This window comes from Zonotrichia albicollis, chromosome 14 (genome assembly GCF_047830755.1).
Source record: "Zonotrichia albicollis isolate bZonAlb1 chromosome 14, bZonAlb1.hap1, whole genome shotgun sequence".
In the NCBI taxonomy this organism is placed as follows: domain Eukaryota; kingdom Metazoa; phylum Chordata; class Aves; order Passeriformes; family Passerellidae; genus Zonotrichia; species Zonotrichia albicollis.
The window spans coordinates 1,332,204-1,354,360 of record NC_133832.1 but is presented as its reverse complement, the minus strand read 5'-3'; the positions used below and the strand labels follow the sequence as shown (position 1 = coordinate 1,354,360).

Here is a 22,157-nt window from a genome sequence, read left to right as displayed (position 1 = left end):
ACCCCACTGTGGGGTTGTGTACCCACTGTGGGGGTGTGTACGGGTGTACCCACTGTGGGGGTGTGTACCCACTGTGGGGGTGTGTACCTCACTGTGCACGTGTGTACCACACTGTGGGGGTGTGTACCCCAGTGTGGGGTTGTGTACGGGTGTACCCCAGTGTGGGGGTGCGTACCCCACTGTGGGGTTGTGTACCCACTGTGGGGGTGTGTACCCACTCGCCTACACTCACACTGGCCCCGTGCACTTGTGCCCACCCTGGAGCATCCCCGCGCCCCTCCCAACATCTGCGCACGCGCGCGCCACTAGCGCCCCCCCCCCCCCCCCACCGCGCGTGTTCGCGCGCACCTGCGCTCCCACACCCCACACGCACCTGCACGCGCATGCCCCGTCCGAGCAGTGGCGCCGCCCAGCGGCCGCCGGCGCTCCTGGCGAGCAGAGCAGTTCCCGGGGAAGGCTCCGGGCACCCCCCTGCTGTACCGCGGTGAATCGGGACAGCCCGGTGAATCGAGGCACCCCGGAACAGGCTCAGCAGCAGAAGCAGTACGGCGACATCCCCCCGGGCACGGCCACCCCCTCCCCGGGGCTGCCCCGAATGCTCTGGCAGCTATGCCCCGAGAGATTGCCAGGGAAAACCCTGTATCCACTACCCAAGCGCCGTGACTCCTACATGCATCCCGGCGGAAGAGTCCAGGCACTGACCCGTACCCCAACTCAGCCTAGGAGCACTGGGAGCAGAAGACACCCTGCCCACAGCTGCGCTTCAGGTGCCCCCTGGGCCACGGGGGCATTCAGCTTCCAAGAGCTTGCTAAGCCTTGATTCATCCCAGCTGGAGCAATTACCCTCTCTCTGCTCCAGTGCCACTTGTTGGGGCACAGGGACAAACCACGCAAGAGACAGCTGGAACAGAAGTGCAGCTCCTGCTGCTGCTTTACTGTTAGAGATACAATGGCATGCAGCAACATGCAGGCAGGGCTGCTGAACCCCACCACGAGAGCAGCATGGCCACCAGGGGGTGCAGTCTTTGGTCCTAGCAATGATTCTGGGGTGGTTGAGATGGAGGGAATGTTGAGGACCCCACTCCTGCCAGGCACCATCCCACAGTACAGCCAGGCAAGTGTGAAGTGTAGTGTTTAACAGGCTAAAGGGTAGCCCAGAGCAGGGGCAGCAACACAGCAGGGCTGCTGCTGGAGCTCACAGGCAGGCATGGATGCTGCCTGAACCCTGGGCTGGGTTGTCCAGCTATGGGGCCACACCAAAGCGCTGCTGCCTCCGTGCCTCCCCAAAACGTTTACCCCCCTGCCCCAAGCTCCTGCTGGTTGCATTAAACCCCTGTGCAAAATCAGTATGAAGGCACCTGCTCATGCCATGGAGACAGGTGGACAGTGGCAGGGGTGACATCTAAGTGCTATTTGTGGCTGTTACAGCAGAAAGGAGGGGACAGGTACCCCATTTTGTCCTTAATGTGGTTTTTCCTCTATTAATCCTGGTGTTGAGCTAGAAGCTACAGGTGAGGGCTGGTTGAGGCTGAGTTGTCTCCATGCCCACAGCATTGGTGACAGAGAGTAGTGCAGGCCTCAGTGTATTTGTCCCAGCATCCATGCCCTGGCAGGGTACCATCCCAAGACACAGGTACACAACACCTACTGGCACTCACCTCGGCCCCCTGTGGTCCCTCAGCCAGCAGGGAGTGGGTTAAGAATCTGCTGGCCGGGACCATTGTTTCTGACACAATGAGGAGGAAGAGGATGCTGGGGCTGAAATTCCTTCAGCTCCCCCCCCCACACAGATGGACAGAGCTGGGCAAACAGACAGGACAGCCGGTGAGCACGGTTTAACCCTTTCAGATGCTGCATGAATAGTAGCTGGGGGATGTTTAAGGCATGTGGTGCAGCACCAGATACAAGACAGGCACTGGTGTCCAGGACAAGCTAGAGGGACCTCATAGGCACAGAAAGACCCATGAGAGTGGTGGTAGCATCCATCCATCTGGTCTTGCTGGGCCACAGGCTGCTGAATGGCCAGAGCCCATGACGGCTCTGTGGCACAACTCCTGTCAGCACTTGGACTGGCAACCCCCTCCCCTGCTTGGTAAATCAGAAAAATAAATAAAAGGCAGGGGCTGGACAGATGAACAGACACAGGGAGAATCCACAAGGGGCTGGATCCTCTTTGGTAGCAATCTGGGATCACAGCCAGGATCCCAGAGGGAGACTGGGTAGGGGGGCTAGCAGTCCTTGGAGGCCTGGCCAAGGCTCTCACGCAGGCACCTGAGCTGTTCCTGGCCCAGCTTGATCTTCTCTTCCAGCTCTCTCTGCTCAGCAATGAGGGCTGACTTCATCTTGACGAAGTGCTGGTAGTCCTGGAGGTGCTCAGGGGGCAGGTACCGTGCCACCATGGCACCCACTGCCTCCTCACGCCGCCCCACATGCTCCTTCAGCTCTTTGGCATCCTCCAGCTGTGCCACCAACAGCCGCTGCTTCTCCCGCAGGGCCAGCTGTGGGAAAGACAACTGGCATTGGCAGGGCATCCCGCAGCCCAAAACCTCATGGGCGAGGGTCCCCTCCCGCATGCCCACCTTGTCCTCAGCAGGGGCGTGTGGCCCGAGGCTGCCCAGGGCAGTTTCCACCCGGGCCAGGCGACCCGAGAGGGAGAGCAGGAGGTTGACCACCTTGTCCAGGTCACCCACGAAGAGGCGGTACTTGTCGAACTCCCCTGGGGTGCAGAGGGCTTGCAGGCGAGCAGCCACAACTTCACCCAGTGCCCCATTGGCACTAATGTCCTCCTGCAGCCCCCGCTGTGCCTCCTGCAGCACCACCAGCTTGCGGCTCAGACTCTCGATCAGCTGCAGCTGCCAGAGCAAAGGGGTCAGGGGGAACTGGAGCCACTCCCCATGGGATCGGGGGACTGGCACGGAGGCGTAGGGGCGCTGTGCTGGGGCCGACAGAACAAAAGAACCTTGCGGTACCCCAGGTTCCCATGAGCTACTGGCAATTCCCAGTCCCCACAAGAATCTGTCCATGTCCCAGAGTCCGTGTGCACCTAATGGATGCCCCCGTCCCTGTGGGTATCTGGGAACATCCCAGCCCCTGCAAACATCAAGCATCTGTAGATGCCACTGGTCCCCACGAGCATCTGGTGAGACTCCCAGGTCCTGCAGGCACCTGACGATGCCCCTGGTCCTTGCAGACATCCGGCAATGCCCCAGGCCCATGTGAGTATATGGTAATGTTCCTGGTACCCGCAAGTGTCCAGCAATTACCCCCATGCCCATGAGTGCCTGGTGATGTCCCCAGCTCCCAGGAACAACCAGTGATGCCTCAGTCCCCGTGAGCATCCAGAAATGCACCCAGCCTCCATGAGCACCTGGCCAGGACAGTGGGGAACCACAAGGGAATTGGTCCCAGTAGGGTCTTGTACCTTCTTTTCCACTAGCTCATGGTCCACCTCCTCCTCCTCATCCTCCGAGCTCCCCTCCACTACCTCCGGCAGTGCCTTTACCTTGTTGAGTGGCTCAGTTTTGCCCACTGCAACACCAAAGTGCACTGGGAAGGAACTGGAGCTGGCAGCACTCCTGGGAGGCAGCGAGATGGGCTCAAAACCTTGCCTGGGGAGACAGAGATACAGCGATAAGCACTGGGGGGTGTCAGCCTGCTCTTGGTATGGGGCCCGGTGGTGTGACAGCCCTACCTGTCCTGTGCCAGGGCCTCCAGGTGCCAGTCCTGCTGGAGACACTTCCGCCAGGCCGGTCGCTCCCCAGTCACCAGCAGCTCACCCATCACCTCACTGGCGGTGCCAGGGGAAGCCAAGGGGGCCAGGACACTGGCCAGGGAATGGTCCCTGACAGCCACGTCCCACAGTCGTTCCTCAGAGTCCATGCAGCGGGGCTGGGGCCAGCTGCCCTGGCAGCTCACCCCCTCCACTGCCCCAGAACTGGGCTTAAGTGCCTCCGGCAGGGCAGGGCAAGAGCCACAATGCAGGGACAGGGAGCACTCACCCACCCCACGGGGACTGGCACGGTCTTGCTCCTGGTTCTGGATGAGCCTTTGGGGCTGCTCCTCCATCTCCCCAGACTGCTTCATCTTTGTCCGCTTCTCCCCGGCTCCTGACACCCTGTCAACACCCACCCAGGGCATGTCAGCTCCCCTCAGGGCTATGGCCATGCCAGGGAAAGAGGTCAGGGACAGGGACAGTCCACAACACAAAAAAACCCCACACGGTGCTCTAAGGATTAGGATGCCCTGATACAGGGTACAAGAGCCCACCCCCATGCCATGGCACCACTTACCTGCAAATTTCAGCGTTGGCAGCATCAGGCCCAGGAGTCCTGCGGAGTGATCTGGGGGCCTCAGGTCGGGGCCAGGCACCTGACGGAGCAGGGGGGCAAGCAGTGTGCCCCCAGGACTGGCCTTTCTGCTCCCCGGTGAGGCTCTGTGACCGCTCCCTCACTGCCTCAGCAATGCTGCGGGTTGGCATTGGGGCAGCAGAGAAGGCAGAGCCACGCCCAGCACCATCTGGCGGGTGCTGGGATGCCCGACGCTGTCTGTACTTCTCCCAGTTGGGCGGAGGTGGGCGGGGAGGTGGGGGGCCCTTCTTTTTGGGGATGCTGGGAGGGTCCAGCTTGGCACGGAAAAGGTCCTTCTGGTCACAGCCCCAGGGGCTGGAAGGTTCCAGGTTGAGATGGCTCTCAGAGAAGGCTCTGCCCCTTAGTGGGCGGTGCAGCGGATCCGGGGGACTCTCAGGAGTGTGGGCCAGGCGGTCACTATCCCACAAAAGGTCATGCGTGGATGTGGCCCGGTAGCAGGGTGGCCACTCTGGCTCAGTGCTCTCAAGGCAGGTGTGGAATGGGCCAAGCCTTGGGAAACCGGGCGGGTAGCTGGAGAGCTCACTAGGAAGAGAAGGAGGCACCAGTCCTGCCATACACAGTCACCCATCTGGCAGTTCAGGCCCGTTTCATGCCCTGCCTCATTTACCCCAGCTAGTCATTCAGTCACACTGGTGGGAGAAGCTCAGGCTTATCTGCTGGGCACAGTTCCCCAGAGATGGCCCCAGAACCCTGGGGAAGGGTAAGGAGGGACCACCTTTGCTGTGGACATCTCCTCACACACCCTTGCCCTGCGTGCCTCCTTCTGCCTCAAAGAGCACCAGCCAAGGATGGCCAAGGAAGTATGGGAGGCACTTTCTACATCCCAGTCAAAATCATGGCAGTCCCCACATCCCCCAGGCAGTCCCCACATCCCCTGAGGTCCCCACTGAGTGGCACACACATCCCAGCATCGTGGCATTTGGCATGGGCTCACCTGATGGACTGGCTGACTTTCCTGGTGACTGAAGGTGGTTCCCACTCACCCTGAGGAAATTCCTGTGTGAGGGGGAGGCAGTGTGAAATCCATCCCCCAGCACCTCTGTCCCATCCCCATTCAGATGCAGAAGACTTGCAGGCAGTCTGCAGGGCGAATGGGGGAACAGTACCCCCCACCCCAACCCAGGGTCATAGTCCAGGGGTGCAAGGGAGTGTCAGTGCTGCTCCCCAGCACAGTCCCACAGGGCATTACTCACTGGGACGAAAGCTCTCCGGAGGGGCCAGGCATCACTCTCCTCTCGCCCAGGATGGGTAGCTGGGTAGCAGCAGTCAGGGCAGCGCACCCAGGACACAGGGTGACAGCGGTATGTGTGGCCACGGGGCCGTGGTGGCGGGCACAGGTCCCCTCCACAGTAGTGGTAGGGCTCAGGGCGCAGGGGAACCCCGTAGGGGTAGGAAAAGCCCCGCAGGTAATCCAGCTCCCCTGGCCTCCCCAGTGGCTTGTAGCAGTGGGGCTGCTCCCGGCAGCACTCAGCATAGGGGCCAGCGGAGCCAGGGCGGCTGGGTGAGGGTGGGCTGTAGGGCTGGTCCACAGAGAGGCGGCGGACATCCCGGTGCTCAGGGCCAGGGGGCTGGAAGGTGCTGGGATCACCTGCTGGTGGCTTGCTGTGCCGGGGTGGTGTCAGTCGGCTGCTCTCCTCAAAGAACCGGCGGCGGTCGGCAAAGGGCAGCAGGACTGCTTCGTCGCTGCCCCGTGGTGGTGGGGAGCTGCAGGCCGCCGGGCCCTGGCTGTAGCCCTCCAGTTCACTGTGGCTGGGCGAGTGTTGTGGCTGCAGCTTGTTTTCCGGGGACCAGCGCCAGCGGCCCCTGGCTGTTGGCACCACCCGCTCAGGGGACAAGGGCCCTTTAGGGGCTGGGTCAGGAGTGGGGATGCCCCGATCTGCAGAGCGGCCAGAGTTCCTGCTCTCCTCACTCGGTGCGGGGCTGAGACACCCAGACGGGGCAGGCTGTCGCTCTGCCAGTACACTGCCCTCTGGGGGCTCCTCAGTTTCCTCCACTGGCTCCTCACCAGGCAGAGGTGCACCAGGACCCCGGCTCTTCTGCAGCTGGGCCTTGCGCCGCTGGATCTCGTTGCGCAGGCTGGTGGCAAAGCGGTCGCTGCGGCGGCGCATCTGAGCAGAGCGGTGGGGAGGACCTCCAGCCCGCCGGGCCCCTCCCCGGCTCTCCTCCTCCACTGGCCCCTCAGTGCTGAGTACTGGGCTTGCCCCCCGGCCATCCTGCCCGCAGGCTTGCTGCAGCTCAGGGCAGCAGCGGCAGGGTGGTGGGCGGCAGCCAGGCTCTGGGCAGAGCGGGGGATCCTGGGCAGCCCCTGTGGTTCCCCCTCGGCTGCCCTCAGGATGCAGCGGAGACAAGGTCCAGTGTTGCCCACCAGGGGCTGGAGAGGCTCGCCCGCTGTTGGTGCCCAGCTGGAGAGAGCGGAACTGGGAGGCCAGCAGTTGCTCGGGAGCACTGTGACGGTGCGACACGTGGCCCTTGAGAGGGGACAGCAATGGGTTGTCACCTGCTGTTGTGGCATCAGGCACTTGGTGCATGCTGTCATCCACGTATGGCTGGTTGTCAGACTCCATGCTCTCCCCCAGGAGTGGCTCAGCTGGGCAACGGTCCGGGTGGGAGCTCAGCATGTAATACTGGTCAGCAGAAAGACAGTCTTTTGTGGGGTATGGCTCCAGTTTCCTCCTGCCCACTATTTCTGCTTCCCCATCCCGCTGGCAGAGGAAGGTGTCAGAGATCCACCGGCCCTTGGCATGCAGCATATCCACTGACACTGAGGCCTGGCACTTGTCCCCTCTGCCAGTTGGGGCTGCTCGCAGGCTGTCCCTCCTGATAGGGGGCTGGGGGGGCACTGGTGCCCGCCACGCCTCAGGGTGCCAGCTGGCAGATGGCTCAGCCCCTGTGGTCAGGTAGTGCCTGTCAGGGGCTTTGCGGGGGCCTTGGAGGCTCGAATCAATGGACACGGCCTCTTCAGGACGGAGAGAGAGGGCGCAGTCAGAGGCAATGGAGCTGGCAGAGAAGGAGCTGTAGGCCGAGTCCCGCTTGCTGTGGTACATGCCCTGGTCAACGGGTGAGGGGTCTCCTTCATAGCAGGCCTGGCTGGGATGATCCAGGCTCTCCATGCTCCCGATGGAGCTGCTCCGGTCAGTGCTGCAGTGCCAGGACAGTGGGTTCCACTGCAGGGACAGCTTGCTGCTGCCTAGCCCCACGTCAGTGTTACAGGCACCTGCTGCCCCTCATCCAGCTCCACAGAGATTCCAAGGAGCCCATCCCCCCACATACACCCTCCTGGGACAACGGAGCACAGGGCAGCACTACCCCAACCTGCCCTTCACCCCCGGGTTGGGGCCACCACCAAGGTTGCCTGGCACTGGCAAAGGGAACAGGCACAGGGAACACAGGGTGTGTGTGACTCCAGCCACTCGAGACCTCCCAGGTCTGGCAGCCGGGGCAGTGGGACTAAGCAGCTCCTGGCTGTCTCCAGCAGAGCCACCGCCCCTTCCTGCCGGGAGCCGGGAGTAAACAGCCAGGGGAAAGGGTAGTGCAGGATGAGGAGGGATGCCCGAAACTACTGTGCGACCCCCTATGCCACCCCCACTGCCACAACCCAAGGGGTGTCCTTGTCTGCACTCTCCCCTTGCACAGTCTCATAACTGCCCCCAGGGTCTCACCTGACATCACACCCTGAAGGCCAGGAGAAGCTGAAGGCATCAGCCGGGCAGTGCATGGTGGGGACGTCTGGGCGGCTTTCGGCAAGTTTGGCCACGTGCCAGGAATGGGGCCGGAAGACGGGCACGTTCCTCCTGCCAAGAGCAACAGCGGGAAAGGACAAGAATGGGGAGGAAGCCAGGCCAAGGAACCGGGGCTGAAGTCACTTCCTACGGGGTTTCCTGTCCCCCCCAGGCCAGTGCCCGCCCAAAGGGGATGGCAGCAAGGAGGGTCCAGTCCTGCATGCACCCGGCACTGGGCAAGGGGATCTCACAGCTCACCCAGCTGGCCAGGGCTCCCCAGACTGCAGCATCCCTGTTGCCGCATTAACAGGAGACCTAGGACACATCCCCTGCATAGCCCATAGGCAATGACCTGAGCAAGGCAAGCGTCTCTGCTGGGACTGGATTAGCTCCACCAAGGGACACTGGGGCCACATCTGTCTCCACTGCAAGCCTGACCTTCCCCCTCGTTCTTTTGTCCCTCAGTATCTGCAGCAAGCACCAGCCACGTCATGTCTCTAGGAAGGGTCCTGTGCTGGTCTCTGTCCCACCCCTCACAGCATCCACAGGAATCTCCAGCCCACCCAACAAATGCCACTGCACAGACATGGTCAGAAGCCACCTCCTGTACCTCCCAACTGCCAAGTGCTGCCACATTTAATGACTGGATAAGAGCGGCAAGCTCTTATCAGCACAGGGACTTCCCAGAACCCCCAAACTCACCATGGATGATGCTGAGCCCCAGCACAGTCCCGTGGGATCCCTGCCCCTTGGGCAGTGCCCTCGCGCCGTCCCTGCCCCTGAGTGCTGCTGGAACTGGACTCAGTCAGGATGCAGCCAGGGAATGGATGCAGTTGGAGGGGCTGGGGGGGAAGGGACTGCAAGGCCCAGCCCTGCCTCTCCTTCCTTTCCCAGGCAAGCAGGCAGGCAGGAGGCAGGCAAGCAGGCAGGAAGGGAGAGGAGCGGCCACGCTTGAGGATACCGCCCAGCGAGGGGGTGGTGAGCCCGATGCACTACCCTGGCTCTGCTGGATGTGGCACCCCCACTTAGCGGGAGTGCTGACAGCAGCAAAGGGGCTGCTCCCCACCCTGTCCCAGCAAGGGGCACCTCCAGGTTCCTGCCAGTCCCCCAGGCAGGTGAAGCCCCAATGGCCCTCCCTGTGTCCCTTCCACAGCACTGCCAACCTGCGAACAACCATCTTCAGAGTGCGGTAGGAGCCCTTGATGAGGATGAGGGCCTCCTGGCGGGATCCGTACAGCGGGGTCCCGCTGATGTTCACCAGCTCATCACCTGGCTGCAGCCGGCGGGACAGTGCAGCCTTGCCCCCATCCTCCACCTGGGTGACAGAGAGGGGCATCAAGGGGGGCAGGGGCACAGCCCCCAGAATATCCCAAGGGATGTTCCATGGCCACCGCGTGTCAGGGGAGAAAGAGGCTTCCGAGAAGGTATCTGAGCCCCAGGCACCACAGAGGGATCTGTGGGGCCAGGCTTTCTCCCTTCTCTGGTCGCGTGAATTTCTGAGCAAGAGCATCAGGGAGGGGAGAGAAAGAAAAATGTCCCATCCCAGCAGATTCCCTCGCAGGCAGCACAAGGGCCCTTTGTCCAGCATGGATGCCAGCCCCCTGCTGCTGCTTCCAACCCCACACTGAGCCTGTCTGGGCACCCGTGGTGATTTCAATGCCCAAAGGATGCTATCCCACCCTATGTGCACATAGGAGACAACAGTAGAAGTGCTGAGCCCTGGCACATGCCTACCCTCCCTGACACCCACAACCAAAATGAACCTGGCACCCTGTATTGCTGTGCTTAGAGGAAGTATAGCCATGGTGCTGCCAGCACATGAGATCCCGGCCCATGCCCTCTGCCCTAGCTGGTAGGTGCAGTCCTGGCAGCCCTGGGACAAGCAGTGCCCGGCTGGGCTAGGCAGTGTCCATTGCCAGCACTGATCTCTGCCCATCCTGCCTCTGCAATGGCCAGGGATTGCCAACTCCACACCAAAGGGCTGGCAAGCGACTGGAGCTGCTTCTCCGTGGTGGAAGTAGCACAGGGCATGCAGGTGCATGGGGCAGGACCTGGGGTGCCCCATGCCCCAGTGTGGATGCGGCAAGACCCTATAGCCACCTGCACGGCAGAGCTAACCTGGCCCCATGCTGAGGCTCCTGCACCCACCCTGCCCATGGGCTCTTCACCCTGCCCAGTTGCTCCCAGTCTGGCCAGGGAATGACCTCTGCTCAAAGTGCCTGCACGACCAGTTTTGGGCAGCAGCCAGACCTCAGTGCCAGGGAGCACACATGGCTTCCTAGCAGGTCAGTCATTGTGCATATGCCCCTGGGCACCACTTTCCAGCCCTAATGCTGGGCAGGGCTCAGGAGGCATTCCACTACCCCTGGACAAAATGTCACCTTAGGAGGGAGAAAGGCAGGGGCAGCCAAGCCTCCTGCCCAGAGCACCACTGCCCCATGGCTTTGCCTGGCACAGCTGTGCCCAGAACCAACAGCTCTCCCATTTTTCCAAGGATCTTAGCACTGTAATGCCATACCCAGGCAGGGCACAGCCCAATGTGCCTGCCTGTGCAGGCAGGCTGCCCTCCTACCCAGATGTCAGCCATGGGGCGGCCTTCCTGGCAGGGGACCCTGACTGTCTGTGAGGGCTCCCAGTCCTACCATGCAGTCAGTGGAGCACCTGGGTTTACCCCTTGCCATGCTGCTGCCCACCGCCAGGCACCAGCAGAGCGTGCAAGGGAGGCTCCACCTTCACCTCAGTCCTCTGTCCAGACACGTGCCCACCTGTCCTGGCTGCCACCACCACGGGGATGAGCTAGAGATAAAAGGTGTCCCCACTTGCTGCAGGACACCACTAGCTCTGCACCCATGTCTGGGCGATCACATGCACTAGGATGGACAGGCTCAGCCCTGGCATCACTCACAAGGAGCTAAATTTGGCACAAACAGCCCCTTGTTCTGCCTTTGCCACTAGTGAACTAAGCACTGGCAACTAAACGCCACTGCCTGCTGCCCTGCCTGGCTGAGCCAGCCCAGGACACTTCCCAAACACCATCCCTGGAGTTCTCTCTGGGCCCCGATGGTGGGCACCAGATGGCTCACGGGAATGTCTGCCTGTCTCCGGAGAAACTTGTCTTAGGACTCCCAAGCAGAACAGTGCCAGAGCTGTGCTCACCCTGCGCCACACCAACCTCCCTCCTTGCCCCTGACGTGCTCAAGGAAGCCTGTGCCGGAGGGCGTTTGCAGCCCCATGGAAGGCTTAAGATCGCATGTGAGCACCGCCGTGGGACTCTTCCACAGAAGGATTCTGCCCGGAGTGGGCTCAGAGGCCAAACTCAGTCATCGTGTGCGGGGACGCCCTTCCTCTTTCCGGCCCGCACCCCCCGCGCCACAGGCGAGGGCCGCCCCTCTCCGCACACACCTCGGCCGGCCGCAGCGGCGGAGCGGTGACCCCGGGGGACCCTCCCCTGAACGCACAAAGCGCTGGAACAAGCCCCTTTTGTCTACCGAGCACACGCGGCGGCTGCGTGTTCGTGGGAGCGCGGGGGCCGATACCCCGCGGCCCGCAAGCCAATCCCCTTCTCAAAAGTGGTGAGTGAGGAACATCCCTCCTCCGGCAACCGGCGGACCCACGGGGACCCATCACCCCGAAGGCCAGCAGCGAGTGGGGACGCGGGCAGTTACTCCTTCGGCGCCCGGCTCCCCATCCGCCGGCGGTGCCACCTCAGGGCGCAGGGCTGGGACCGGAGCCACTTTTCCAGCTCCCCCAGCCAGACCGCGCTGGCCGCGTCCCGCCGAGGGCGTGGAACGGCCCGGGGGCGCAGTCGGCCCGGCTCGAGGCACAGAGCAGCCCCGGGGCCGCCAGCCCGGCCCGCCGCACCCCGGCTCAGCAGGACGGCGACACCGGGCGGGCAGGCGGCCAAATCGTCCGGCGACAGGGCCTCGTCCGGGCACGCCGGACGGTGGCTATTGGAGTTCCCCTGGCCGCTGCCTTGCGGGTCTCCCCGCGGAGCGATGCCCTGGCGGGGGGGCGCAGGAATCGGTGACCCTCTGTGTGGTGAGACGTCGGGGCCGCAGGGGTCACCCTCACCATTTGCTCCCGACTGCGGCCGGTCTCCGCTCGGCAGCGCACCCCGGCGCCAACCCCGTCCCGGGCACGGTCCTGCCCCTGCGTTCCAGGGGTGCCGGGGCATGACGGGACGGACTATGGTTCCCCCACCGTGGCACCAAACGTCCCGTAGTCCGGCGCCCGGAACGCCAGTAGGTGCGGCACCGACGGATGGGCACACAGGGGGCTGACCTTCCCCGGCTACAGCCCGAGGGACGGGACCGGGAAAGACGTGAGGGAGAACGTGGGGGCCGCCCCCGACGCCAGCCCAACGGATGTGCCAGAGGAATTTCTTCCTGCCGCCGGGCCCGGGCTGTCCCTCCGCCCCTCTCGCTCTCACTCTTCACTGCGACTCTAAGTGGAGGGCCGCGGAGATCGTAGGTGCGAGTGGCCGTCCCCATCCCGCCGCGCCAGGATACAAGTCCCCGCGGCCGGAGCTCCCCGCACCCCCGACGCCGCCGCGCCCCGGGTGTCCTCCCATCTCCCGCGCCCCGCCACGGGCGAGAGGCCCCTCGCGGGGGGATGTCGCGGAGCCCACGCGGGGCTCTGCCGGCGATTCCTACCTTGGAGACGATGAGGGGCTCGCCGTGCTCTAGCCCGCCGCGCAGCGTGAAGCCCCAGGGCGCGCCCCCCTGCAGCTGCACATGCACATACTGGGGGGCGCCGGGCCGGCCCTCAGCCCGCTCCATGGCGGCTACAGCTACAGCCCCATCCCGGCCCGGCCCCGAACTGTGGAGGAAATTACACCCCCGCCCGCCCGGGCTGAGCGGCGCGGGGCGAGTGCGGGGCGGGGCCGCTCCGCACCGGGACTGCTCCGCCGCCGCCAATGAGGCGCGGGGGGACGGCGGCGGACGGTCCGGCACGGCACAACACGGCGCGGCTCAGCGCAGCTCATGGCATGGCTCTGCACACAATGGCACAGCACAGCACCTCTCTACTCAGTACCTTGGCATGCCGTCCTTTAGCTCAGGGACCTGAAGTGAGCTGCTTGGCTCATCTTGGTACAGCCCAGCTAGCATATTTCAATTCAGTCCAGCTCAACCCAGCGTGGCCTGATATGGAAGGCTGGCAAACCTCAGTGTAGCACGATACATCACAGCTCAGCTCAACGTGGGATGGCAGGGGGGCCAGCATGAGTTAACTGACCCAGCATGGCTCAGCCTGGCATGCCTCGGTGCAGTTCAGCTGGGTTGGCACATTCTGGCTTGTCTCAGCTCAGTTCAACATGACACAGGGCTGGCAAAGTTAAGTTTGGTACAGCACAGAACAAGCAGGGGTCTCATCTAGCTTAGCTCCAAGCAGGGCTGGCAGAGTTCAGTCAGCAGAGCCTGGCCTGGCTTGACTTAGCTTTACCATGCACAGGTTCAGCTCAAAATGACCCAGTTCAGCACAATATGGTGCCACTGGGAACACACACCAGTAGGGACTGCTTAGCACAGTTTAGCCTGGCATGGTGGCAGTTCAACAGCACTCAGGTAGGTACGAGGGGGTGGCAGTAGGGCGATGCAGCCCCCCTGGCTCCCCACCATGTAGTCACACTGGTGCCTCAAGCTCCATTGCCTGCAGGCCAGCACATGCTGCTGGCTTCTGTCTGACCTACCCATGCCAGTCCCCACCCTGTCCATATCCTGCCGGGCACCTTAGGGCATACCTGGCAGTTTGGCCGTTCTTCACCCTTGTCTTTTCCCTGCTACACCCAGGAGAGGCAGCTGTACCACGGGGGGAAATTGAGGCAGGGGGAAGAGCCGGCAACAGCAGCCAGGGATGGTGGGAGTGGATCGGCATGGATTCCCAAGAGTCCTGCTCCTCCCTTCCTGCCTGGGGCCATGACTCTTACTCATCTCCTTCCCAGACAACCGGCCTGGAAAGCTCTGCTCTGCAAGCAGCGCCTGCAGCCCTGGTTGCCTGCCGCGGCCTGGGAGGGTCAGCTTGCAGTGCCAGGCTGGTTCATTCAGTGCTGGAAGGGTCTCAAGTTTTTCTTGGTAGTCCCTGTCCACAAGCACCTGTCTTGAACTCTGCCTGCTCCCTGTGCAGTCAGACCAGTACAGCCAGAGTGTCACAGGGCACAGGGGGAGTGGTACCTGGGCTATTTGTAGTGCTAGAGCCCACCCAGGAGAGATTCATAGCTCCCCCCATACAGCCTTGACATGTCCACCACTGACATGTCCACCACCCCAACCCCACCTGCCTTGTAATGCCCCCAAATCATGACTGGCTGCTGCCATGGCCAGACTTCCCAATGTTCACTGGCTTGTCTGCCCCTTGTGCGCTTTCCCAAATGAGTAACAAGGGCTGCCTGGCCAGGCAAGAGGGCTCTTGTGCCCTGGCTCTTCACATGGCCCCATAGCACACTTAGCACCACAGACACCCCTACACAGCCCTCCCAAGCCCTTAGCACTGTGCCCAGCTGGCACCAGAAAGAGTGGGCAGCAGACACCAGTACCATCCCTCCAGCTCTCCCCATGTCCCTGTGCCTTCACCAGTGATTCCCAACCAGTGTGCTCACCCCCTGGCCACTTCCATCCCAGCAGGAGAGCAACAGTGTACTGTGGGTCGGGGCACAGCACCAGGGGCTCTGGAGGTGGGACTTGCTGCAGCTGCCCACAGCACACTGTGGTGTGCCCAGAGGGTCTTTCCCAGGCAAGCACTGTCCCCAGTACAGAAAGTGACTTGAATGGCCCATGCCAGAGAGAGAGTGAGCATCACGCTCACCTCTCAGCTTTGAGCAGGTTTTGGCAGAAAGACCTGGAAACTGGTCAAGGTAGGCAAAGTTGCAGGCATGGTGATGATGGTGGCAGGATGATGCCTACAGTGAGGTACTTCTGGCTTACCCAGACATACTTACCACTGCTGGGCTCAGGGTCGCTCTGCTCACCCATGTGTCTTAGTGCCAGCTGGATAGAGTGAGGCACTGGGCAGCCTGGCTGTGCTGCGGGGCTGTTGGGGAGCAGAACTCCAGGCTCTGTGCCTGCTTGGGGCAATGCAGACCAGCATGCAGCAATGGGCACAAAGGTGATGAGCCGCTGATGGAGTGTCAGCACAGAGTGGAGGTAGCTGGAGGAACTCTCATTGCATGAAAGCACCCTCTCAGGCTCTGTCTGGCCCCACTCCCCTGGGACCCAGGGAGGTCCTGCCTCTTTAAAACCTGATTGAGTCCATGCCTTTAAAATGGGCCTGGGCAAGGACCTCCTATCCTGTAGGAGGAGGCTGAGCTGAAAGCAGGTGAGCTGAGTGAGCTGGTCCTCCCACCCCACGCCACCCCACCCCACGCCCCTACCCCAGCACCTTTGCAACTCCCATAGCCAGGCTCTGTTGGGCTAGCTTTGCTCCTGGTCTGGATTTTAATCTGGAATTTGTACCTCTTTTTGCATACAGATTCCCCCCACCTTTCTGTTCCTGTACCAAGCTGAAGCAGCCAGTGTGGTTGTCCTGTCTTGATAGGAGCTGGAAGCACCCTGGGATCCTTTTGCTGGTGCCCACAGTCAGCTCTGCCTCCCAAGTGAGGAGAAGTATAACTGCAGGTTCTCCCTAATTCTTCTGCTGGCCAGCCCCACCTTGTCCCTCTTACCTGCTCCCTGCCGACACTCACCTATCATGGCTATGCCCTACCCTTTCACCAGCCTCCTCCTTCTCCTTGTTCTGCCCCTTTCCCAGGCTGCGAACCAGTCCCCATTGCCCCTTGGCTCCCTGCCTGCTGTCCCCACCCTGCCCCTCCTGCAAGCGCTGCAAACGCGGGCTCCAGGCAGCCCAGGCTGGCAGGCGGGACCAGCCAGCGGGCAGCCCCTGCGCTACATGCTGAATCTGTACCGGCGTGCTGCTGACCGCGAAGGCCGACCCCGCCGCAGCCGCAGCCTAGGCACCAACACCATCCGCCTGGTGCAGGCCAGCTCCCATGGGGGTCAGCCCTGGGCAGGTAAGGAACCGGTGAGCACTAAGGATGGTATGTGTGCTTAGCAGAGCTAGCAGGGTGGGCTTGAGCTCTGAAGGTGAGGTCTCTTGCCTGCTTCCTTCCCCCTCTCTACAGTGTCCTGGCTGGGGTTTGCTCTTGGCTGTGGGGTTCCACTTGGCAGGAGTCCAAGGCTCTGCCCCAGGGGTGAGATGGGCAAGGGCATAGCTGGCCCTTGTGTGCCCTTCTCTCCTTCCTACTCTGCCTGATGCTCTGCCAGGCTAATGGTGTTGGTGGAGAGGATAGGAAATGTTGCAGACTCTTTGCCCTTCATTCCACCAGCAAGCCTTGTCTCATGGCTTCTGTTTGCTGCAGCTTCTGCCTTGTGATGGGGCAGATGGCTGTCACAGGCTCTGCTGTGCTGTGTGGGACTGTGGCAGCACCATGACAGAAAGGGGTGCTCCACAGTGCCTCCTGCACTATGCTAACAGGGTACTGGTCACTGCTTCCCTGCAGGTCGCTGGTACTTGCAGGCCCTCACCTACCACATGGAGGGCCAGCCAGAGGTCGAGCACCTCCTCAGAGCTACTGTGGTCTACCTGCCTAGTCTGTCACTGGCCCACGGTCGCCTTCTCTGTGCTCTGGAGCTGGTGATGGCTGGTGAACCACCCAGGATGCTGCTCAGCCCTACTGCCCGTTCCCGTGATGGCTGGGCCGAAGTTGATGTCACCCCTTACCTGGTGCTGGGGAACAGCAGCATGGGGAGCCTGGCACTGCGGCATGTCTGTGTGCGTGCTGGCCGACCAGGAGGCCACGATGCCCCTGTGGCCCCCGGCCACCCTTTCCTCCTTCTCTACCTTAACGATACTCAGGCAGGGTTCACACCTCTGGCAGCAGAGCCCCACCGACACCGACGTGATACAGGGACATTGGCTCATGACCTGCCCAAGAACCTGCAGGAGCAGGGAGGGGAGAAGAGTGACTGTTCCCTCCGCCCCTTCCCTGTCAGTTTTGCACAGCTGGGCTGGGACCACTGGATCATCGCTCCTCACCGCTACAACCCACGCTACTGCAAGGGCACCTGTCCCCACCTGCTCCGCTATGACTTCCATGCACCCAACCATGCTGTGGTGCAGAGTTTTGTTCATCAGCTTGTGGATGCCAATGTGCCCCGGCCCTCCTGTGTGCCCTATCGCTACAGCCCCATCAGCGTCCTCATGATTGAGCGCAATGGAGGCATCCTGTACAAGGAGTATGAGAACATGATTGCAGAGTCCTGCACTTGCCGGTAATTTCCACTGCTCCAGCACATCACCCCTGGGCTCTGCCTCTTCCTGCAGATCTGGACTTTAGGGTTTATCTTGATCTGCCTGGGGCTCACTTGGCTCATCTCCCCTCCCCATGCAGTGCTGCTCAGTGGGGAGGTTTTACAATGACAGTTTTTTGTAAATTGTGGGATTTTAAAGGCAGGAACCTGTGCTGGGGTGGTTGCCCCATGGTATCTGTCCTTCCTGCAGCCCCCATGGCTGCTGCCTGGTTTTGGTGGGCAGGGGGGCTCGGCCTGATGTTCTCAGATATGAGCTGTGTCCCTAAACAGGAGTACCAAGCTCTTAGGAGGTGGCTGGGAGTCTCCTGGTGGAGAGAGGGTAGGAAGTCCAGGTGTCTGTGTTTTGCATCTGACACACTGGTGGTGTCAGGATCTGATGTGACCCTGCCTGTGGCATTCCTTCCCAACTCACGTGCACCCCATCCCTGTCTAGTCTCAGCTGCAGAGGCATCTCACCAGGCTGAGAATTTGGGCTGGAGTGAGGAAGCCTCTCTCCTCCCCTCCAGTTCTGCTCTGGAAGGGCTGTGAAAAACTGGAGGGACCTGAGCTGCCATCTCTGCTTCCGGTGCTAGAGGCGAAGGCAGCTGCCTGTGTTGGGCTCTGCCTGCTGTTTCCTCTGACACACCTGTTCTTCAGCTCCTTGGCTTGCCCTCTAGCAGGGCTCAGGTCTTGTTCCCAGAGGTCAGATTCCTGTTGCAGATGTATCTCTACCTTCTTGCACTCTTGCTGTCACACAGGCCTTGGGCTCTGCTGGGCTCCTGGCATGTCCCTGTTTTCAGAAGGGTCAGTCTCACTCTCAGCACCCCTGCTGCCTGACTCTTCTGTATTTCTTGACTGTGAATAAATAAATTGATTGATTTTGCTAAAGACCATCTTGGCCTGTTCTTGCACTGCCCCTAGGGTGCAGCAGGTGCACCCTGGGATAGGTTGCCCTAGGCTGTATCCCTGTGCCCTGCCTTTGTGCTTTCACTGGAGGGGGCGGGTGTGGGGGTAAATCCCAGCTGGTTCAAGCAGGGCCTATGAGAAGTGCCTCCCCTGGAGCATTGACCTGCCCTAGTGCAGAGGAGACCAAATGTGGCTCCAGGCAGCTGCCTCCATGGGTCTGGGAATGAGAGATGCCCCGCATCCCTCTGTATGGGGCAAGTCCTAGGAGACCATGGAAGAGCAATGAGCCAGGTCTCCTGGGGCTGTCTGTCACCATGGCCAAGGCATTTCTCTGCTGTTGCTATTGTGGGTAGGTATCTGCAAACAAACCTGACTCTTGCTGGATATGATGCCCTGTCTGCAATGCTGGAGCAAAATTTCCATTCTTTGAGCAGCAAGGCATAGGTGGCAGCCATCATCCTTGGTACTAGTGCTGTCACCTGGGTGCTGTTTCTTCACAGCTCATGCTTTTCCAGGGTCTCCTCTTGCTTGGGGTCCAGCCCCATCTGTTATTGCTGGCCCAAGCTCCATGGGGTTGTTTCAGCAGTTTTATTTTTCCCGTGTTTGCCGTTGGATGGGCTGCTGTCAACTCCAATCCCTCCCTTTCCTGCCAGTCTCAAAGTTTCTTTCCCACCCTGGAAGACTGAGAAACCACAGAGCCCCAGGTTCTCTCTTGCCCCTTGTCCCCATCTAGCCACATCTTGGTGATGAGTGGGGAACATCTGCTTTTTTGGAAGCTCACAGATCTGAGCCCTATCAATCATTAACCATGTTCTGTTGATTCATGCAGGCAAGTGATGATAAAAGACATGGAGAGGGGCATGCTCCCAGCCCTGGATACCCCTAGATGCCAGTGCCCCCCTCACCCCCAACCTGCTGCCAGCACCCCTTGGACCAAGTGGCACCTGGAGAGGGGTGAGCACTGGAGTTTGTCACCCCAGCCCCATGTCCATTTATGCACTGTGCCAACAGGCTCTTGAGTCTTTTGGGATGGGCCCCTTCCTTTAGTACCCATGGGTGCCTAGGGGCTGCTCCAGCAGCAGGATCACCTCTGTGCTGTTTGTGGGAAAGGTGCTACCACAGAGATAGAGGAGCAGTGATTCAGGGAAAGATTCACTGTCCCCAGATGACCCCAGCTCTGTGCCTGCATCATTGCTGGGACTGCCAGGCGCAGGGTGCAGTGACCCTGGCCTGTTGCCTGGGTTGCACCTTGCGGGGATGATCTTCCTGCAGATCCCACAGCTATGTGAGCCCCTTGGGCACAGCCTGGCATTCCATTGGGGACCACCAGGAATCCTGGCTTTGGGGACATGTGCCCCAACCCACCCTCAGGTAGGGATCTTGCCTGTGGAGCTGCCGCTAGCCCCTTTCTCTCCCCCAGGCCAGCTAGTGCATCCCTGTTCCCTTCTGCCTTGTTTGAGCTCCTTCCCCTGCCCCAAAACCCCACACTGAGGCTTTGCTTTGTTTCCACAGGGTGCCCATTCACTCTCCCTCCTGCTGCCCCTCCTAAGTGGGCATGAACACCTCACACCCCACATCCTGCAGGCTGGCACTGGGCAGAGGGGGGATGTGTACCATGTGCCCTTGCAGTGCTGGGGTAAATCTAGGCTGGGCACAGTACAGGGGCACCAGGATGGAGATCACCCAGCTGTGGAAAGCAGGTGCTCCCCAGGCACCTTGCCAGGACTGTAGCTGGATGCAAACGGTGCTGGCCAGAATCCAGATTCCTTGTGGGTGCCCTGCAGAGATACTGGCAGCCCCCAGCTGGGGCTGTTTCTCTGCCCAGGGCCACTGAAATATTTGTGCAGAGCCATTACCTGAGAGGAGCAGTGCCTGAGAGGAGGCACTTGACAGATGGAGTTTGCAAGACTATGGAAGCCTCAGCACTCAGAATGGCTGACAGGGCCAGTGCAGTCCCCACTACCATCCCCAGGAATCACCATCAGCCTAGCACTACTCCTGTCCCTCCTCTTGCTTCTTTACAGCGCCCTCCAGGGGGGTCTTGGACTGAAGGGCAGGTGCCAGGTGACTCAGGACATTCCTCACTTCCCCATCTGCCCTTCTGGGTGTTCCAGGAGCCCCAGGGGGTGGGGAGGCATGTGGCCTCCCAGATGGCCCATGCAACACCCTTCTAGAGGATGGAGAGCAGCAGACCCCTGGGTGCCCACTGCTGACACAGCACTCAGTGTGTCAGCAGGGCCTGTGGTAACTGGGGACCCCTGCTCATCCCCTGCATCACCCCTTGCCTAGCCTTGTATGCATGCCTGGGACTCTTGACATCTCTCATCCCTACAAGCCCTGTGGCCTGCTCCTTGTACTCTGATGTCCCCAGCCATGGGGCCTCACAAGTAACCCAACCCCACCAACTTTGGGAGTTCTCGACTCTAGGACCCCCACCCCTACATTATTCCTCACTGCCCACCAGGGACCTCCTGTGCCCACCATTGTGGTGTCCTCCAGTTCCAGTGACTCCAGCCTAGGCACCCCCCCAGCAGAGCCCAGCTTTGGCACTCCCATCCAGCTGCCTCCAGCTCAGGGATGCTCTCCCTCTGGACACCCTGGCATAGTGCTCTTGGCTGCTCTGCCCCACAGGGCTGGGGGTGTGCCCCACCACAGTATGAGTGCCGAGAGCCACTAGCATCCCCAGGAATGTCCACTGCACACTAAAGTCCCCAGAGACCAAGGGACAGCGTGCACTCACTGCTGGGACAGGACTCTCCAGCAGCCATATGTCCTGTGGGCTGGGCCAGGGGGAGACTGTGCTGCTTAGCTCCCCGGGGCCATGCTGTGGCCCATGGGCTGCTCCAGATGCTCTGTACAGAAAATAAACCTAATGCACCCTGCCCATATTCAGCACCTTCTTGCCTCTGCCCAGCTGTGCAAAGGCAGATTACATGGATGACAGGGTCATGTGTGCCTCAGGGTGGCACATGGCACCTACGGGGTCCTGTCTCTCTCCCAACAGCTGCAGAGTCAAATGCAGCATGCACTTGGCCCCCACCTACCCAAAAGGGCCCCCGGAATGAGGCGTGCTGTGGTCTTCAGGAGCCCACTGTGTGCCCAAATGCTGCTGGTGCACCTGTGTGGGTGCACATCTGTATGATGCACATGTGTCTGCCCACACCTGTGCATGCAGGTATATGCAGTGTAAGCCTGTGTGTGCCCATGTGCATGATTGTGTATGTGCATGGGAAGTGTGGCTGTGTGCTTATGCATATGTGTGCTTATAGGTGAGGGTACCTGTAGGTATCCACAGGTTTGCACACCTGTGAACGTACATAGGTGCACATGTGCGTGTGTATTTCTGTGTGCTATGGACACACAGAAAAGCAAAGCATAGCTGTGTACACATGTGTGCGTGTGGAGGTATGTGCGCACACGAGTCTGCCTGTGCATGTGTTCCAGTGCAGGTAGGTGTGTGCACACCTGTAAGGGTGCATGTGTGCATACATTCATGTAAGTGTGCATGTGTGTGCATGCCCATGCTTCTACGTGCACGTGCACATCTATGGACGTCTCCATGCCTCTGTCCACATGCGTGTCTTTGTGTCTGCACCTAGCTTACGTGTGCGTGTCCATACAGACCCACACTGGTACGTGTACCTATCGGTGTGTCCGCCTGTGTGTCTGTACAGTCTCACACCAGTACGCGAACACATCCTGCGTCCCTGCGCCACACCACACACCAGTCCGTGTATCTGTTCCACACCGGCACAGTTATCCGTGCGTCCGCGCCTCCGTCCGTGTATGTGATTATCCGTGTGTCCGTCCGGGTGTCTGTCCTTGCAGTCGCGTATCCATACTCAGCGTTGCTCGGCCTTGGCCCGGCAGGGGGCGCCGAAGGC

At 61.0% G+C, this 22,157-nt stretch overlaps 2 protein-coding genes across 7 annotated transcripts; one reads left to right on the top strand and one right to left on the bottom strand.

Annotated features, from left to right (window-relative positions):
• Nucleotides 1–902: 902 nt before the first annotated feature.
• Nucleotides 903–12,992, bottom strand: SHROOM4 (shroom family member 4). Of its 6 annotated transcripts, none has more exons than XM_074551371.1 (10): nt 12,739–12,871; nt 9,250–9,401; nt 8,027–8,158; nt 5,561–7,505; nt 5,302–5,363; nt 4,290–4,889; nt 3,692–4,114; nt 3,422–3,608; nt 2,580–2,852; nt 903–2,498 (listed from the first exon to the last, which is right to left on the bottom strand). In XM_074551371.1, the coding sequence occupies exons 1-10, from the start codon at nt 12,862–12,864 to the stop codon at nt 2,229–2,231; spliced, it is 4,170 nt and encodes a 1,389-aa protein (XP_074407472.1). In that variant the 5' UTR covers nt 12,865–12,871; the 3' UTR covers nt 903–2,228. The 6 variants fall into 6 exon arrangements, with proteins under 6 accessions (XP_074407472.1, XP_074407470.1, XP_074407471.1 ...); XM_074551369.1 differs by lacking the exon at nt 12,739–12,871 and adding an exon at nt 12,158–12,294; XM_074551370.1 differs by lacking the exon at nt 9,250–9,401 and having other exon boundaries at nt 12,739–12,992.
• BMP15 (bone morphogenetic protein 15) lies at nt 12,887–18,222 on the top strand. Its single transcript, XM_005493957.3, has 2 exons — nt 12,887–16,088; nt 16,578–18,222. Exons 1-2 carry the CDS (start codon nt 15,770–15,772, stop codon nt 17,351–17,353), a joined length of 1,095 nt encoding a protein of 364 aa, XP_005494014.2. The 5' UTR covers nt 12,887–15,769; the 3' UTR covers nt 17,354–18,222.
• Nucleotides 18,223–22,157: the final 3,935 nt, after the last annotated feature.

What these genes read in the sequence shown, in the direction of transcription:
- SHROOM4 (XM_074551371.1), bottom strand. Translation starts at nt 12,864, where the DNA reads ATGGAGCGGGCTGAGGGCCGGCCCGGCGCCCCCCAGTATGTGCATGTG. An exon ending in CTGAAGATGGTTGTTCGCAG is followed by an intron (nt 8,159 to 9,249) that starts GTTGGCAGTGCT and finishes TGCTCTTGGCAG; the next exon opens with GAGGAACGTGCCCGTCTTCC. An exon ending in GCCAACGCTGAAATTTGCAG is followed by an intron (nt 4,115 to 4,289) that starts GTAAGTGGTGCC and finishes GGGTGTTGACAG; the next exon opens with GGTGTCAGGAGCCGGGGAGA.
- BMP15 (XM_005493957.3), top strand. Translation starts at nt 15,770, where the DNA reads ATGGCTATGCCCTACCCTTTCACCAGCCTCCTCCTTCTCCTTGTTCTG. An exon ending in TGGGGGTCAGCCCTGGGCAG is followed by an intron (nt 16,089 to 16,577) that starts GTAAGGAACCGG and finishes GCTTCCCTGCAG; the next exon opens with GTCGCTGGTACTTGCAGGCC.